This window comes from Saccostrea echinata, unplaced genomic scaffold, assembly GCF_033153115.1.
Source record: "Saccostrea echinata isolate AGI-Se365-2 ecotype Australia unplaced genomic scaffold, CSIRO_AGI_Sech_v1 ptg000009l, whole genome shotgun sequence".
Lineage (NCBI taxonomy): Eukaryota > Metazoa > Mollusca > Bivalvia > Ostreida > Ostreidae > Saccostrea > Saccostrea echinata.
Genome location: NW_026889758.1, coordinates 12,677,320 through 12,696,113, shown reverse-complemented (window position 1 = coordinate 12,696,113; position 18,794 = coordinate 12,677,320). Strand labels below are relative to the sequence as shown.

The following is an 18,794-nucleotide window of genomic DNA, read 5'->3' as shown; positions in this document are numbered from 1 at the left end:
TATATGTATGTACATGTTAAGAAGTTATTACATGTAATACTTGGTATTTAGAATTAGTCCTGTTAAGTGAGTATGACATTGTTTCACAGATAAGGAAGAAGTTTCAAAACCAGCTGAGAGGAAATCCCTAAGCTCATTGTTTGAGGGGTCTGAGCCGGTCTCTGTGGACACAATTTACATGCGACGATTATTTGATTTTCTGTACAGAGGATTTGAACATACTCTTTATAACCAGGTATTATACCTTCTCTTAGATTTGAACATACTCTTTATAACCAGGTATTATACCTTCTCATACTCTTTATAACCAGGTATTATACCTTCTCTTAGATTTGAACATACTCTTTATAACCAGGTATTATGCCTTCTCATACTCTTTATAACCAGGTATTATACCTTCCCTTAGATTTGAACATACTCTTTATAACCAGGTATTATACCTTCCCTTAGATTTGAACATACTCTTTATAACCAGGTATTGTGCCTTCCCTTAGATTTGAACATACTCTTTATAACCAGGTATTATTAGTTACATAGTTTTTTAGTGACAGGGTACGGGATGATACCTGGTTAGTAAATTTCATACCTGGCGAGGCGAAGCCGAGCCAGGTATGGAATTTACTAACCAGGTATCGTCCCGTACCCTGTCACTAAAAAACTATGTAACGAATTTACCCCACCGATAAAATATTTATGCATTGTCTGTGGTTTGTAAAATTGTTTTTCTCACTGTATATAAACAATGCCTATTATGACGTCACGTTGTGTGACGTAATGTTGTTTTGCGAGTGTTTCGTGCTGTAATAACGTACTGACAGTTTTGAAGACTTTCAGTAAAGGGAGAAAAAGGTTCCATCTTCGTTACTTACATTAGTTAACTGTAATAACATTGTCAACAGACACTCGGCAAATCGCGTGAACTCGAGTTGTTCGAACGTAATAAAAGAACGATAACTCCGTATCGACCATGTATTGATTCTCAAGCGACTAGGTATAAATAATACACCCCCTTCGCGTGACAGACTTCAACCAATCGTAAGCCAGGATTTCATCGAAAAATCAACAGAGGTGGGGTAAAAGTAATACACCCCCTTCACGTGACAGACTTCAACCAATCATAAGCAAGGAATTCATTGAAAAATCAACAGAGGTGGGGTAATATACCTTCCCTTAGATTTGAACATACTCTTTATAACCAGGTATTGTGCCTTCCCTTAGATTTGAACATACTCTTTATAACCAGGTATTATACCTTCCCTTAGTTTTGAACATACTCTTTATAACCAGGTATTATACCTTCCCTTAAATTTGAACATACTCTTTATAACCAGGTATTGTGCCTTCCCTTAGATTTGAACATACTCTTTATAATCAGGTATTATACCTTCCCTTAGATTTGAACATACTCTTTATAACCAGGTATTGTGCCTTCCCTTAGATTTGAACATACTCTTTATAACCAGGTATTATTAGTTACATAGTTTTTTAGTGACAGGGTACGGGATGATACCTGGTTAGTAAATTTCATACCTGGCGAGGCGAAGCCGAGCCAGGTATGAAATTTACTAACCAGGTATCATCCCGTACCCTGTCACTAAAAAACTATGTAACGAATTTACCCCACCGATGAAATGTTAGTGGTCTGTGGTTTGTAAATTTTTTTTTTCACTATATATATGTTTCATCACTCATACAATGCCTATTATGACGTCACGTTGTGTGACGTAATGTTGTTTTGCGAGTGTTTCGTGTTGTAATAACGTACTGAGTTTTGAAGACTTTCAGTAAAGGGAGAAAAAGGTTCCATCTTCGTTACTTACATTAGTTAACTGTAACAGACACTCGGCAAATCGCGTGAACTCTAGTTGTTCGAACGTTACAATAGAACGATAACTCCACATCGACCATGTATTGATTTTCAAGCGACTAGGTATAAGTAATACACCCCCTTCACGTGACAGACTTCAACCAATCGTAAGCCAGGATTTCATCGAAAAATCAACAGAGGTGGGGTAATGTGCCTTCCCTTAGATTTGAACATACTCTTTATAACCAGGTATTATACCTTCCCTTACAGACTGGGGATAAGAGTGTTTTTAGAGTTTCTGTCATCAGTCTGCTAGACTGTCTCTGTGTTCATCAATTTTCACAAGATTGTATTTGAGCTGTGACTTTGTGACTGAATTGAAATAAATGTATTCAAACTTGTACATATTGTTGCCCTTGACTTAGAAGTGAAAAAACATTTTGATTCAAGGTCATAACTAAAAGATCATTAGCAACAAAAGGTTAAAATTTGAGTCAGGCTGTAACTTTGGAAACTGTAACTGAAGTATTACCTTTTTCCACCCAATACTATAATAGATGTTTAAACTGACAAATTATGGATGTAACGAGACACCCTTTGGCCACCCCAGCTGATTCATTATAATCATGTTTTACTGGACTATCAGCTGGCATAAGGAGAGCCATATTCTTGTGTTATCTAAACATTTCAAAATTTAAGTGTGTATTTCATTATCACAGGACAGAATGTTGCTTAGAACCCAGAAGAACCAAGTTATGTGGGGATTACGAGACACGACGAGGATTCAGGTTTGTCTTAACTTTACTACAGTTGAACTTCGGTAGCTCGAACACTGATATCTCGAATACCATGTATATGTGGAAGTGATTTAGAAGTCCCAACTACTTATTCTTTAAGTATTTTACCCTCAGTATCTGGATTCATCGGATATCTCAAAGTTTTTTTCTTGATCCTACCAAGTTCAAGATAACAAGGTTTGACTGTATTATTATTGTTAGATGGGAGTTAAAATACATTGCTCTAATGTCCTTCTCTTTTGACAGCTGGCCAGACTTCTGGTCTATATGCTTTCTACCAGACAAATACTGGAGGACAGGACCTACATTCTGTCCTACATTGTCAACGAGATAAAGGGACTGGAAATCCTAAAGATCCTCATTAACACCTCCACAGAATACGTAAGTCTCTAAACTACATCATTAATACAATCTCTAGCCCTTCTCACAAAAAATCTTATTAATTTTTACTGTTTGAGAAATCGTATAATTTTATTCCTTTTCACTAAAATTCTAATGAGAAATTATGTGTAAAATTTGTTGCAACTTTACTAGAGCTCTAACCCTCTCGAAAGTATCATAGAGCTGACTTTAATTTAAAAACATAACAGATGAAACCAAAATACATGTTTATTTTAACTTTCTTACAAACCCTCCAATAGCATTTTATATTTTTCACAAATATAGACAAAAAATTCAATAAAATATACTACAAAATATTAATGATGGCAGTTTATCTTAAGATTTTCGTATGACCTACTTTTATGTCTTGATGCCTGAACTCATCTGCTTTTTTTTTTTTCAGGCACATGAATTGGGCTATTACATGTGGGACCTGCTTGAGAATTGGGGGGATAGTTTAAATAGCCAGCATCGGTCAGATGGATCAAGAATCCTGCAGATTCTAAAGAACTGTGACATACCTGTTGTCTCCCCAGGAAAGGGGGAGGAATGTCAATCTTTTCTTACAGAGGTAAATGTTATGAAATAATGTCATATGAAGAAAATGCTTGGTTTTAAATGAATTTTTTGTTAGAGGATACATAGAAATTTGGTATTACATGTATAAAGAAAAGCTGCAAGTGGATGTTTTATCAGGTCAGCTGAGTTACCTTTGACCTGTTGTTATTTGTTAGCATTCAACATCATTTTATAAAGCTGCTATTCCAGTTTATATTAATTTTGGTTTTAGTACATGCATGTACAGTAAATTCTCAAATTTTCGCCATTTGATTCTTCACCATATTCGCAGTAATGCAATAATTTTTCAGTAACGTTTTTTCCTGCTATGTAAAATTCTTTTTATAACACCATATTCACATACTGCCATCCACCACAAAAAAATTTGCTGATGATGACAGTGGCTCGACGATTTATACAAAGTCTGTTTAAGAAATAGTGATATGTATTTAAATTAATAATGAAAGTTTAAGCAATGACAATGCTATAGATGTTTTTTTTTTCTCTATAGGAATTCATTATTATATACTGTAAATTACTTTTTATTTGCAAGAACTTTATTTTCACGTAATTACGCGAGACGGGTGCTCGCCAAAATTTCATTCTTGCCTATATTAGTATTCCTAAAGATTATATAAAGCAATAACCACAATTCATGAAAATTTAGTGCCGCTTATAAAGAGTAAATGGCTATCTTGTGAAAATAAGGTGTTGTGAAAATTTAGTGATGTACAGTACTACGGCAAGTAGATTGATCAAGACAATCGACACTGGATTTTTTAATCTTCAGACGTTCAGTTTTACATGCATTTAGTACATATATTGTCTCCCGCATTCACTGAAAGTTTCAATGGAATTTAATATCACAACTCTCCATGACCTAAAAAAGACCCCTATTAATTTTGATGCCAAAAAGTCAAAGGTCAAGGTTAGAAATTTATGTATTGCAAAACATGGTTTCCACATGATAACTTTAGTTCTCTCTAAGTTTTTTTCAAGTTTTTGAAGTTGTATACCATAACTCCTAGTGACTTAAAGACACCTAATTATTTTTAGGTATAAGGTCAAGGTAAGAAATTCATACAATGCAAAAAAAAAATGGTTTCTGGATATTAACTTAGTCTTTCTTTAGCTTTTTTCTATAGAATTTGATTTCATAACTCCTAATAACTTAAAAAAAGACCCCTTTGATTTTTTAGGTCAAAAGGTCAAGGTCCAAAATTCACATCATGCATAAAATAGTTTCCTGGTGATAAGTCTATAGTTCTGTTTGAGATTTTGCAATGAAATTTCATACCTTTAGTAAATGACATAAAATGACTCCTATTGATTTTGAGGTCAAAAGGTCAAAGACCAACATCAGAAATTTTGTTATCGCATACAAAGTTTTCAGGTGAAAAACTTGAGTTCTCTGTAAGCTTCTGCAATGAAACTTACGGTCATGAATTTCTTTAACCTAAAAAAGACATTGACTTTATAAGGCCAAAAGCTGAAAGGTCAAGGTTAACCTCTTTTTGTCTCCTTCTGCAAATTTTTTCAGTCCTCCCATCCTCTTCTTTTCTCCTGAAGCAAGGGACACAAATTCTCTGAATTAACTTGTTTATTTTGAATTTGTGTATTCTTTAAAAAAAAGTTGTTGTATATAACACAAATCTACTTACTATTTTATGAATTTTCAAGTGGGATTAAATATTATTAAGAAATTCAGGAAATATTTAATATTTAACAACCATGAACGGCAACTCGATTACTTATTTTATTATACAAAAGAACAGTAGCTCTATTTCTCCAAGATAATAAATTCAGCATATCACCAAATTGGTTATACCACCATGATTTATAAATTACAAAAGACAACAGTTTATTGAGAATTGACTGTAGTGTCTTTGGGTGAAGAGATACAAATGTTTTGAATTTCATGGTCTCCAATCTGCACTCTGAGGGTGGTATCAGAACTTCCAGAATGCATTAATTCCTTAACATTTTTTTTCTACTCCATATTGTAAAATAGTTGTCCCCTAGGTTTAAAATTGAGGCCCCAGAATGGAGTTAATTTGATTGATAACTGAGAAATGGAGAACGATTCCTGTTCATACTTATGACAAAGATTGCTTAGGAATAGAGGGTCTCTCGTAGCTAAGATTCAAGGTCATTTGAACAAGTTCTTGAGAAAGGAAAGGTATGAAATTCATTTTGGGTCATATCTATGTTGCTGTGGAAATGAAGATGCTGATACATGACAGAAAGTTTATTCCTGAACACAGTGTGGTTGTGCATCTGTTTCTGTATCATTTTGACATGGTCAAAATCTCTGATAGAAAAAAAAATAATTGTTGGGTAAATATGAAAACTTGTATGTTATCACACAATCATACCTTATTGAGAGAAGTAGAGAAAATTGCTGCATGTTACTCAGTGACCATCAAGGCCCATGGCTCTCTTGTTTAACAACTAGAGCTTATTAGCATATAGACTAGAAAATTGGTCAGCCCTATCTTAGGTTGTAGTCTAAAACAGTGCATGCTGTTTAATAGACAGTTTGTGTAAAGGCTATCTGCATAGTATATTTAATTGAATTCAATTCTTTTCAAGGAAAAACTGATAATTGAAATGAGACTTCAAAAGGGAAGACAACTATGGAAGAAAAAGAGTGAAGTCAATGTTGATAAGTGAGTTCATATGTGGTACAATGTTATTAAGTTTATAACTTTATTTTAAACACCAAACTTTACTGGATGCTAATTTTCATAATACATAGTTGTTGTTTTTTATAAGCAGTACAATTAAGATTTTGTAAAAAAAAAAAAAAAAAAAAAAATATAATAATAGTGTTTTCTTTCAAAACTAGGGCAATACATCGCCAGGATAAAGTGTATTCCAGTTTATCAACTCTTGCCATGGAGATGACCCAAAGAGTAACAAAATTGCAAGGTCAGGAGAGAAGCAAGTTTGTGGAACACATCAAGAGAACTATGACAGAGAAAATTCAGATTAAAAAATCATGGCAGCAGATTGTCCAGAATCTTACCCATGAAAGGTAACAAGTTTGTCTTGTGAAATGTTTGTGACATACTCACAATTACCAAAGTTTTACAGATGTACATGATTGTATTTTACTTTTTTTATTGCTGTTTCAGAGCTGTGTGGCATGATGCCAAGTCGTATCCAAGGTCTTGGCAGCTTGATCCCACTGAGGGTCCAAGTAGAGTCAGAAAGAGGCTAAAGAGGTGTCACCTTGGAATAGAAAAGAAATTCATTACTCCTGAAAATCAGTATAAAATAGGTATGTTCAGTAAACTAAACATATTTAATTTGCAGAATGAATCATGAGCATAACATGGAGGAGCTGTTATTTTCATCTAAGCATTATAACTACATCCTAACTTTATTGTTGTAGAAAGTGAAATGGTAGATCCACCCCTGATCTATTTGTTTGAAGATGACCACCAGACTTCAGACTCAGCAGCTTTGATTTATCAGCTTTACAGGAGTGAGAAAATCCAGTGAGTGTTTCTTTTATGTAATGGTTGATGTCTAACGTCTCTGAAATGCAATGTTTACTGAAGTTAATGTTTATTGTTACAGACATACTTGTAAATGTACAGCTGTGTCACCATTCAATGAGAGCAAAGGAGAACTACTGGTCGGTAAGTTATTGTATTACCAGTCATCTCAGTAACTATTCATATATTACCCCTAGATAAACAGGTTCCTTTGTTATATTCATCAATTTATTAATTTTTTACTAAAAGACGTTTACTTATTATAATTTTTTTTCTTTAGGAGAAAACAGTATTTTCTTTGTCGCAGATGAAGCAATTTCAGATGCCAACTACACTCAAGTAAGAAAAATACTGTATATTATGATGTACATATATTTGTAGACTGAAAAACTCTCCATATCATAGTGGTATATAAGCTTACAATTCTGAAATATGATGCTGTAATGGATATAGATTGCTTTTCAATGTGAAGTAGATGATGTGTGGCTATAATGTTTGTGTTTTGCTGCTAGGTGTTGTTAGGTAACAAGGACCAACTATCAATGACATGGCCTTATGAAGATATCAGGGAAATTCACAGACGCTGGTTCCAGCTTAGAGATGTAGGCATCGAAATTTTCTTGACCAACGGCAAAACATGTTTGTTAGCTTGTCAGAATAACAAGGTAGGCAACTCTTGTTAGAGAAAGAAAAGGTTAGAATTTTGTGATTTTTGGTTTTAAACTTAAGATAAATTCTTTACTGAGGATTCATTTCTTAGGCTAGTATGTGATTACATGTGTATAGTCAAACCAGTGAGAATGTTAGATGTTTCTATTAATTTTGATTTCATTAGATGCTTAATTAAAGGTCAACTGTTGCCAGTGTGAAATTCTAATCAAGTGTATGACATTAATTTTTACTTGATGTAGGAAAGAGAAGGCTTATATCAGCACCTTCACACACTAGAGCTCCCGAACTATGTAATACTGGAGGAACTACCTAAAGTCCAGCAGTCCTGGATCGAGGGCAGGATGACAAATTTTGACTACCTTACGCATCTCAACAAAATTGCTGGCCGGTCATTTAATGACCTGATGCAGTACCCGATCTTCCCTTTTGTTCTCAAGGACTATTTTAGTGAAAGGTTGAACTTATGTGATGAGAAGAGCTTTAGGTATGTTCTTTTTTTAAAGTTTTCTTTTGAGGGGTCATAAAAATCAGTTCAGTTTATGAATTAAGTTTTGTTTATTTGTTCATTTACCTGTATCAGATAAACTTTATTAGCTCACCTGAGCTGAAAGCTCAAGTGAGCTTTTCTGATCACATTTTGTCCGGCGTCCGTCTGTCTGTCTGTCTGTCCGTCTGTCTGTCCGTCCGTCTGTCCGTCTGTCTGTCTGTAAACTTTTCACATTTTCGACTTCTTCTCAAGAACCACTGGGCCAATTTCAACCAAACTTGGCACAAAGTATCCTTGGGTAAAGGGGATACAAGTTTGTTCAAATGAAGGGCCACGCCCTCTTTCAAGGGGAGATAATAGGGAATTAGTGAAAAAATAATGGCATCATTTAAAAATCTTCTTCTCAAGAACCACAGGGCCAGGAAAGATGAAACTCATGTGGAAGCATCCTCAGGTAGTGTACATTCAAGTTTGTTCAAATCATGACCCCCGGGGGTAGGGCGGGGCCACAATGGGCGATCAAAGTTTTACATAGAAATATATAGGAAAAATCTTTTAAAATCTTCTTCTCAAGAACAGCAAAGCCATGATGAGTCATATTTATATGGAAGCATCCTCAGGTAGTGTAGATTCAAGTTTGTTCAAACCGTGACCCCTGGAGGTAGGGTGGGGCCACAATGGAGGATCAAATTTTTAAATAGAAATATACATGTATAGGAAAAATCTTTTAAAATCTTCTTCTCAAGAACAGCAAAGCCATGATGAGTCATATTTATATGGAAGCATCCTCAGGTAGTGTAGATTCAAGTTTGTTCAAACCGTGACCCCCGGGGGTAGGGTGGGGCCACAATGGAGGATCAAATTTTTAAATAGAAATATACATGTATAGGAAAAATCTTTTAAAATCTTCTTCTCAAGAACAGCAAAGCCATGATGAGTCATATTTATATGGAAGCATCCTCAGGTAGTGTAGATTCAAGTTTGTTCAAACCGTGACCCCCGGGGGTAGGGTGGGGCCACAATGGAGGATCAAATTTTTAAATAGAAATATACATGTATAGGAAAAATCTTTTAAAATCTTCTTCTCAAGAACAGCAAAGCCATGATGAGTCATATTTATATGGAAGCATCCTCAGATAGTGTAGATTCAAGTTTGTTCAAATCATGACCCCGGGGGGTAGGGTGGGGCCAAAATGGAGGATCAAAGTTTTACACAGGAATATATAGGAAAAATCTTTAAAAATCTTCCTAAGAGTCATATTTATATGGAAGCAACCTCAGGTAGTGTAGATTCAAATTTGTTCAAACCATGACCCCCGGGGGTAGGGCAGGGCCGCAATGGACTATCAAAGTTTTACATAGAAATATATAGGAAAAATCTTCTCAGGAACAGCAAAGCCCAGATTTGTCATATTTATATGGAAGCATCCTCAGGTAGTGTAGATTCAAATTTATTCAAATCTTGACCCCCGGGGTAGGGCGGGGCCACAATGGAGGATAAAAGTTTTACATAGAAATGTATAGGAAAAATTTAAAAAATCTTCTTCTCAGGAACAGCAAAGCCCTGATTGATCATATTTATTTGGAAGCATCCTCAGGTAGTGTAGATTCTATTTTGTTCAAATCATGACTCCCGTGGATAGGGTGGGGCCACAATGGAGGATCAAAGTCTTAAATAGAAATATATAGGAAAATATCTTCTTCTGAAGAACTGCAAACCATGATTAGTCATTTTGATTCAATTTTGTTCCAATGATGACCCCCAGGGGTAGGGTGGGGCCCAATGGGGGATTGAAAGTTTTACATAAGAACATATAGAAAAAATATTTCTTCTCAAGTTCAGAAAAGCTATGTTTAGTCATATTGATACGGAAGCATCCTCAGGTAGTGTTGATTCAAGTTTGTTCAAATGATGACCCATGGGATAGGGAGGAGCCACAATGGGGGATTAAATTTTTACAAAGGAATATATGGGAAATTTTTTTTAAAACTTCTCAAGTACAACAAAGCCATTTGTTATATTGACATGGAAGCATCATCAGGTTGTTTAGAATTCATGCCCCCCCCCCCCCCCCCAGTAATCTTTTCAATACTGAACTGATTTGTGCTTTTGCCTAGCCAATGTGCTCAGGTGAGCGATGTTGCCCATGGGCCTCTTGTATGTTTTAATAGCACTGTATTTACATAAACATGACTTACATATAAGAATTGAAGTAAGAAATCTTAAATAGAAGAAGTTTGTAACAAATGTTGATTTTTTTTATTTTACAGGAACCTTAGTAAGCCCATGTCTGTGCAGTTTGAAGAAAAGAAGCAGAAGTATATAGACAACTACAACGTTAGTAACAAAGCATTCAGTAGACTGATTGAATTACTGTATACATGGAAATTTTATTTTCGCCCCTTTTGCCTTAATCACAGATGGGCGAATTTAAAACGGAGCGAATTCAAAGAACACAGCATAATTTCTTAAACAGAACTGTGACTGGTGAATTCAAAATGGGGCAAAAATGGTCGCAAGTGCACTAGGGTGAAAATAACATGGGGCGAAAATAACCCTGTATACAGTATTTCTGATTTGAAGAATTCTGAGATAGACTAATAGTTTGATCAGACAATATTAAGATTTAGGTTGATTCATAATTATTCCTCTTGTTTTTGTGAGTTGATTCATTATTTCTCTTATTTTTGTGAGTTGATTCATTATTCCTGTGTCATATTTTGAGTAGATTCTGAAGCAGGAGAGAGATCGTGGAGAAGGCACTGATAACTCGTTGCTGAGGGTGGAACCTTATCATTACGGCAGCCATTACTCTAATAGTGGCACTGTCCTCCATTTTCTTGTTAGACTTCCACCATTCACAAAAATGTTCCTGAGTTACCAAGGTAACTCAAGTAGGAAGGTTTTAATAAATACAGTCACAAATGTATCGGAAGTTATGAACTAGGAATGTAAAAATATTTCTTCACAGTTAAGAGTGTGTAACAAGATCAAGGCTTTCTTTTTATATAAAAAATAATATCTGAAAGTTGCCACACGCTGTCCTCAAGACTTCAATGTAAAAAAATAACTTTGCAATCTATTACCGGTACATTTTAAGTTTAAATTTTGTGTTAGGTGTAATTACAGTAAATGAATAGGTTTGTCAATGAGTTTATATTTATCTCTAATAGTGGAACAATATTTTGTAGATAAGAACTTTGATCTGCCAGACAGAACATTTCACAGTGTACAAACAGCTTGGCGACTTGCCAGTTTTGAATCAGCTACAGATGTTAAGGAGTTAATCCCAGAATTCTTTTTCCTTCCAGAATTTCTGAAAAACAGTGAAGGTAAAAGAGTCCCCTTTTATTGTAATACAGAAAACAAAAAATGTGTACCATAAAAGTGTCCTAGTCTGACATCTTGGTGTAGAGTGTTGTTTTAAAAAGTAATTTGAAATTTACTGGTAGGTTTTGACTTTGGAAAAAGACAGAATGGAGAGGTTGTAAATGATGTAAATCTTGCTCCATGGTGCAACAATGATGCCCGTCTATTTGTGATGATTCTTCGTCAAGCATTAGAGTCGGATTACGTCACAAAAAACCTTCATAACTGGATAGATCTGGTTTTTGGATATAAACAGCAAGGAGAGGAAGCCGTGAAGGCCATCAATGTTTTCCATCCTTCAGTAAGTGTTGTCTAAACTCAGGTACAGTCTAAACTCAGGTACAGTCAAAGTCGAGCAACGTTAATGTACAAATAGATCCAGTTAAAGACGAGCAATATTAATGTACAAATAGATCCAGTCAAAGTTGAGCAATGTTAATGTACAAATAGATCCAGTCAAAGTCTAGCAATGTTAATGTACAAATAGATCCAGTCAAAGTCGAGCAATGTTAATGTACAAATAGATCCAGTTAAAGATGAGCAATATTAATGTACAAATAGATCCAGTCAAAGTCGAGCAATGTTAATGTTATATAGATCCAGTCAAAGTCGAGCAATGTTAATGTACAAATAGATCCAGTCAAAGTCGAGCAATGTTAATGTACAAATAGATCCAGTCAAAGTCGAGCAAAGTCAATGTACAAATAGATCCAGTCAAAGTCGAGCAATGTTAATGTTCAAATAGATCCAATCAAAGTCGAGCAATGTTAATGTACAATTAGATCCAGTCAAAGTCAAGCAATGTTAATGTACATGTAAATGTTTACAAACCCAAAGTACTGATGCTTAACCCTTAAGGAATGAAACTTGATATATATTCATTATTTATTGAAGATTTTTGTATCTATGTATATGAAGAGTACTTTCTATAGAGTAAACATAGTGTTAATGTACTGTTGCTGTTTAATTTCAGACCTACTTTGGAATGGACATAGATAGCGTGACTGACCCACTACGGCGCCATGCACTGAAGACAATGGTCAAAACCTATGGTCAAACCCCTAAACAGCTGTTTAAATGGCCTCACCCCCAGAGAAATTCCCAACAGGACACACCTAACATCATCTCGCAGTTGTTTTCTACAACATCATACCTAGCAGAGGTACCAGTTAAACAGATGCCTCAGCTTCCCTATGTTGTGAGTCCCTCTCCTGTTCCTAGATGTGGTCAATTTTAACCATTGTCTGCCTCTGGCATTATGACACAGTCACCCAGCTGACCAAATACAAGAACAAAGCTTCTTTTAGAATCATTTTAATTCAAGAAGATGAAAATTCAACAATCAAGATCAAAATCTTGGCCTCAAGCATAAAAGAATTCCCAGTCTATTATGCATAGCAACATTGCTTAATTCTCTTCAGTCTAACTCTGCCTGCTTTTTGCACTAATCTTGTTTTTGAAGTACTTTACTGTTGGATGACTTAAGGTTATCACTCTGAAAATGCCATCGTTACTATTTTTAGCCTAGCCCATTGGCCAGTGTGAATGGTATGAAGTGGGGAGTGTATGTTGGATCCCGAAATTTAGCTCCCCCTGAAATCATTTGGCAGGGTCGATACAATGCTGTGGTGGCCAGTCTGACTGCTTTCCCTACCGGAGAAGTGTTTGGGGTTGGGGAAAAATGCCACTGTCTCACAATGCTCAGCAAACAAAAAGGTATAAATTCAAAGTCTTTAACATGTCGTAAAATTTTTTATGCACATATATTTATTCAGCCGTTGTGGAAAAATATAATTTGTGAATTGAATTCTGCATTTTATTACCACCATATTTCTTACAGTGTCTACTATTTACAATTCCACGGATGTTATTTGGGCAGCCATTCTAGACTGGAAAGAAGCAGATGGTATATTGAGAATTCGTCAGGTGAAAAAAGAAAATCCGCCAATTAATCTTCTTTCCCACTCACCGTTTGAACAGGTATTATATATATTTTCCATCAGTAATTTTCTGTCCAATAAACATGTTTTAAGATATTTTTCCCTTTTTCTATCGATGTGTGATGAATTGATCTGATTTGACACAGGTAACGTGTTGTGCCTCTGTACCAGACTGTCGTCTGCTGTTTGTTGGAGGGACTAGTGGAACCATAACAATCTACAACACTGTGTTCAATCAGGCAAAGGTAAACTTACTACAACTCTTACCACACAGGAGAAAAGAAAACAAAGGATTGAGGTGAATCTAAATAAATGTAATTTTGTATTTACAGGAAAGCTGCTTACAAATCAAAGGCAGCAGACAGGTGCTCCACGGTCATACAGGGAGTATCAATGCTCTGGTGGTGTGTAAGCTGTACAGTGTGGTAGTCAGTGGGAGTGAGGACCATACCTGTATTATCTGGGACCTCAATAGGTCAGGGGTATTCATTATTCAATTTCATCAATACTTTCTATTGTGAAAAGAGAATGTTGATGAACAAAAGCCTGTTGTATAAATATAATACTAATGAAATTTTGCATTTGAGCATCTTGTCAGAAAAAATTATTGTTTAAATATATGTACTTTCAGTGGTTAAAGATCTGTTGATACTTTAACAGGTTGTGTTACGTGAGGTCTATTACCAGTCATTTGTCACCTGTTAGAGTGGTGGCCATCAGCAGTACACTGGGAGACATTGCCTCGGTCAGTCAGAAGGGTCCAGGCAGTCAGTTAATGCTTCACTCCATTAATGCCACACCTATAGCCAAGAGCACCACACTGGAGAGTTGTATAAACTGTCTGTGCTTCTCCACGGCCCCGGAGGGTCAGTCTGTCAACATCCTCGCTGGGGGGATGGATAATGGAATCATTAGGTACACCAGCCGTATTTACTGTTCGAAAATATCTTTGTTTCTGTGACAAGTGAGGTAATTGTAGAAAATAAATTGTCAAAAGAAAAATTAATTTAAATTAGGGATGGCAGTTTGTAACCCGTTAACCGATTACTCGGTCGGAACAATGTTAATCAATTAGAAAATCTGTAATCGGTTAATCGGAAAAAAATAAAATATATGTAAATTTGAACGCAATTTTCTTAAAATTTATTTAAAAAAAAAATATTGCACAAACGGTGATAATTTAGCGTTTTTACATATCTATTTAAGGTTATTTGGAGGTAATTATGGCTCTCTTGATCGAGATTGCATGGGTAATTGGTCAGCTTGTGAAGAGTTAATTACTGTTTAAACAACCTGTCGGTACCCTGACTGATCTGTAATTCTTTAATGATATTAATTTAATCAGAGTTGAGCACTGTGAACCGTCTATCTTTTGCCGTTTTCTATTAAATTATAGCTTTAGACAAACATTGTAACTTAAGTGAAAGTTCAGACTTAGTCATGGTTATAGTGACAATGCAAGACAAGAGAACAGTTTATTCTCAACTGGAACAAAGTTTAGAGAGGAAGAATGCAGAATGAACTTGTGGGACATCTTGAAAATTATAAATGTCTGATTTCTCAGGCATGTTTCATGGTTTTCTTCATTTGTTTCTTGTCTATTGAAATTGAAGTAAAACATAATTATGTACAAAAGGTTTCCTGATCAAGATAAACAAATAGTTTACAACGTCTAACTTCCTTTTTAGTCTTCTTGTGTATGTGAATAAAGAAAAAAAAGTCAAGAAAATATGTACATGTATTTTGATACGATTAACCGGTTAATCAGTCGGAACGTCTTGCAGTTAACCGATTAGCAATTCTGTATTTGATTGTCATCCCTAATTTAAATACAATTTTTTTCTGCAATTAAATTTTTTTTTATTCAAATATGCAAGACTTTACCCATTTTAAGACTTTATACTTGTTTTTGATGGCTTAGTATTAATTGATTTTCAGTAATTTTAACCATTACATCGAAGAGCTTTAAGTACTTGTATTGTGATCCTCTTGATTATTTTTGTCAGACTCTGGAGCAGTATGGACTTGACAGTGCTTAGAGATCTGCAGACTGAGAATCTCTTGCACAAACCTGTGATCAGGTAAGATTCCAAGCAGGTGCTCTTTGTGTCTAAGTCATGACTCACTTACTAGAAAGGCTGACACAGGAAAATGTAAGAAATGGGAAAATGTTGAGAAATTCAGTGCTACATTTTGAGCTACTAAAGAAAATAAAAATGGATAATTACATATGATATGTTTTATTTTGGTATTCTTAACATTTGCTAGAGAGTTATGAGTCACTAATTTGATATCTGTAGGCATGAATAAAACCATTTTTCCCTCCAATCCATAATATGTTCAGAAACATTGACATTGACCATAGTCCTTCTTCACTTCTGATTAGATAAGTCAGAAAATTCCCATTCTCCTTAAGCAGATGTACACACTTATTGCCACAGTCACTTAACAAAATGTTACTAGCAGAATCACAAGAAATTCCCCTTGGATCAAATTCTGATTGGTTTGGACCATTTCCTTTGTAGCGATATCTGAGTTTGCCCTGTGAAAGTACACACAACTGTCCACTGTCAATTGCTGTACGATCAATCACACAAATATCACCATTGGTATTTACTGATATCCTGTAAGGGTATAAAAATAAACTTGTCTTTCCATCTTCATCATATTGGTAAACCTTTTTGGTCTTTCCACTATTTGATAAAAGCATGACAACACTTTTCTTTGGTTGTCTCTTGGTGAAGAGATCTTCACTAAAAGCTGTGGTATCTATGGCAGAAACAAGGAATCGGTCTTCTGCTGTCGCACAAATTCCAACAGGAAACAAGGGGGATAAGTCTGCTAGCTTGACCACTTTGTTGGTGGACATTTCACTGATGTTAGCCTTTGGGGGAGAAATTTTCATCACAGAATGCCCTGCATGCCAGGTGTATATGTGAACTCCGTTGCTTAAAGTGATAAAATCATCAGGTATGTGATCAGATTGGGTCTCCCCAAACATACACCCGCTCTCTGCATTTCCATTGGCAATGTTGAGCAGAACGTTCTCTGAGGACCTGAATTCCCTGAACCAAGCTTGTGTGTCAGATATGGGAGAAATATACTTTATCATTCTGTTCCCTTTCTTGGCTTCAAATATTTTTGTGACTGTGACTTTGTCATACTTCAGGAATATTTCTCCTAAAATAGATTGATACATTTTCTCATCCTTTTTTCCCTCATTGAATTCTATCTGATGCAGAGTTAAATCTTGTTCAGAGAGTTGTAAAGGGTCGGGTACAGATTCCACATTTTTCTTAAGTTGTAGTAATTTGGACAAATCTATGGTTTTACTCTCTTCTTCTATGTCTTTCAAACTGGATTCAAACTGTGATAGGTAAATTTCTATTTCCTTTTCTTTTGCATCTAGTTTTTCTTCATTCTGCACTTTGATTGCTTTACAGTATATAACTAACCCAGAGCAAATTCTCTGTAAATTCTTCATGACAGTTTCAGTGTGTGTCAGAATTTTCTCTGTTTTTTCTGCCACTAGGTTTTCATTTTCCTGTCTTAGTTCTTTGATTTTCTGGATTTCTGCCTGCAGTCCAGGGACTCTGTCTTGCCTGACCACATTGCACTGTTCTCTCAGCTCCAGTTTGATACGATCCAGTACTTTTAATGTTCTACTCCAGTCATGAGAACCATGTTCTTGTTGTCCACATATCAAACAAATCTCCTCCTCACAATCCACACAAAACATGTCCAGCAAGTCCCCATGGTCATGACATGTCTTCAGGGCTGCCTGAGCCTGAGTGTTGCAAAAAGCTGCCATGATATAAACATTATCCAAACTGTTTCACATTTGAATTACCATTCTGAAATTAATTCATGCTTCAAACTTTCCTGTTCTAAAATCAAATTTTTCCTGTTAGATATTCAGCTTTGATAACTTTTAATTTTGGGAAACATAGCTTTGAGGAAGGAATAGTGAGGAAATACACTTGTTTACAGGAAGTCATACATATATATATTCTGTAGATTTTTGGTTTTGGAGTAATAAGTCACTGATAAAATAATTCAGCCAGAGGATTATTTGAATAGTTTTGTACATAATAATATAGGAGGCACATAGCCTAGTTTTTTCAAGGGAGAGGGGGCAGAAAATTATTGACGAGCAAAAGAAAAAAAAAAGAAAAACAACCAAAACTCAAAACTATTTCTTTCATGTATGTGTGTGTGTTTGGGGGGGGGGGGGGAGCATACTAAAATGAGGGGTTGCTGTTTACAAATTGTCTTTTAGTGATATCCCCACACCAGAAAAACAGCAAAATGCTATTCTCATATTCTCAGAAAAAGTGTGGGGAAGTGTGATACTGTTATATATAATTAGTATAACCATGTAGATATATTTAATTCCAGATTTAACAAAATTGAACTTGATGTTACAATATATTGTTTAATTCTAGAAAGATTTATCTAAGAAAAGAAAGACATTTAACTGTGGAATTATGTTACAATACTAGTAAATAAAGGTAGTCCATTTTTTCATTTGCTTTTTTAATCTATTTCAGTTTGACATTCACTAATGATTCCTCGCGCCTGTATATGACGTCTTCTGATGGGACAATTACAGTGTGGGAGTCACCTCCCTTTGGTCGAATCAGACCAAATAACCTTCTCCTTCACATCTAAAGTCGGGAAGACTCGTGGCATCTCACCAGCTAGACTGTATCTTTTGTTAGGGCAACACACCTCAGAATTCTGAGTATAATTGTACAGAAACATTTTTTGATCATCATTTTCATATACATTGTACTCCACTTGATCAATTAAACTGTGAAATAATGTACATAGTTCATTAAAGTCACGTTGTAGGCAGCTTGATATAGTATTTAACAATTTTTAATTAAAGGCAATCTTTTTATATATTGATATTTCAATTGGAACCTATTGAAAAACGTCATGAAAATACATGATACGTATTAAACAAAGATACTGGATAATTTAAATGATAATTAAGCAAATAAATGTATTTTATATTTATATACAATATAATATATTTGTATAATCTATTCATAGTATACAATCATTTTTACCAAAGTCATTTTTGTATAAATTGACCAATATTTGCTCAATACACTTTATTCAACATTCCATACGCCAGTATACTGATATATACCGGTATATGATCCTAGTGCCATGTTGTATTTGACATTGATTTTCGTGTGAGAATGCTTTATACTGTAGTGAGTTCAGATTAGGCTTGGAGCTTTTAGTGTGGGAGAGTTGTATTACAACAA

The 18,794-nt window shown here is 35.1% G+C and overlaps 2 protein-coding genes across 3 annotated transcripts in view; one reads left to right on the top strand and one right to left on the bottom strand.

Annotated features, from left to right (window-relative positions):
- LOC133181789 (lysosomal-trafficking regulator-like) overlaps positions 1–18,549 on the top strand; it is a 50,963-nt gene extending 32,414 nt beyond the window's left edge. The window contains exons 29-52 of one of the 2 annotated variants that reach the window (XM_061316385.1): positions 90–235; positions 2,527–2,595; positions 2,851–2,985; positions 3,389–3,556; positions 6,136–6,212; positions 6,392–6,580; positions 6,681–6,826; positions 6,941–7,046; positions 7,129–7,190; positions 7,327–7,385; positions 7,559–7,711; positions 7,958–8,202; positions 10,477–10,543; positions 10,935–11,091; positions 11,398–11,538; positions 11,659–11,876; positions 12,549–12,737; positions 13,099–13,291; positions 13,416–13,555; positions 13,662–13,760; positions 13,848–13,990; positions 14,176–14,430; positions 15,522–15,596; positions 18,066–18,549. In XM_061316385.1, coding sequence (XP_061172369.1) covers positions 90–235; positions 2,527–2,595; positions 2,851–2,985; positions 3,389–3,556; positions 6,136–6,212; positions 6,392–6,580; positions 6,681–6,826; positions 6,941–7,046; positions 7,129–7,190; positions 7,327–7,385; positions 7,559–7,711; positions 7,958–8,202; positions 10,477–10,543; positions 10,935–11,091; positions 11,398–11,538; positions 11,659–11,876; positions 12,549–12,737; positions 13,099–13,291; positions 13,416–13,555; positions 13,662–13,760; positions 13,848–13,990; positions 14,176–14,430; positions 15,522–15,596; positions 18,066–18,186 — 3,353 coding nt within the window. In that variant the 3' untranslated portion in view covers positions 18,187–18,549. Of the gene's footprint in view, positions 1–89; positions 236–2,526; positions 2,596–2,850; positions 2,986–3,388; positions 3,557–6,135; positions 6,213–6,391; positions 6,581–6,680; positions 6,827–6,940; positions 7,047–7,128; positions 7,191–7,326; positions 7,386–7,558; positions 7,712–7,957; positions 8,203–10,476; positions 10,544–10,934; positions 11,092–11,397; positions 11,539–11,658; positions 11,877–12,548; positions 12,774–13,098; positions 13,292–13,415; positions 13,556–13,661; positions 13,761–13,847; positions 13,991–14,175; positions 14,431–15,521; positions 15,597–18,065 lie in introns of both variants that reach the window. The other variant, XM_061316384.1, reaches the window with a different exon arrangement.
- On the bottom strand, positions 15,717–17,331 carry LOC133183323 (tripartite motif-containing protein 2-like). Its single transcript, XM_061318284.1, has one exon. It carries the CDS (start codon positions 17,324–17,326, stop codon positions 15,788–15,790), a length of 1,539 nt encoding a protein of 512 aa, XP_061174268.1. The 5' UTR covers positions 17,327–17,331; the 3' UTR covers positions 15,717–15,787.
- Positions 18,550–18,794: the final 245 nt, after the last annotated feature.

Bases quoted from the DNA above. Each gene is read 5' to 3' on its own strand.
- LOC133183323 (XM_061318284.1), bottom strand. From the start codon at position 17,326: ATGGCAGCTTTTTGCAACACTCAGGCTCAGGCAGCCCTGAAGACATGT.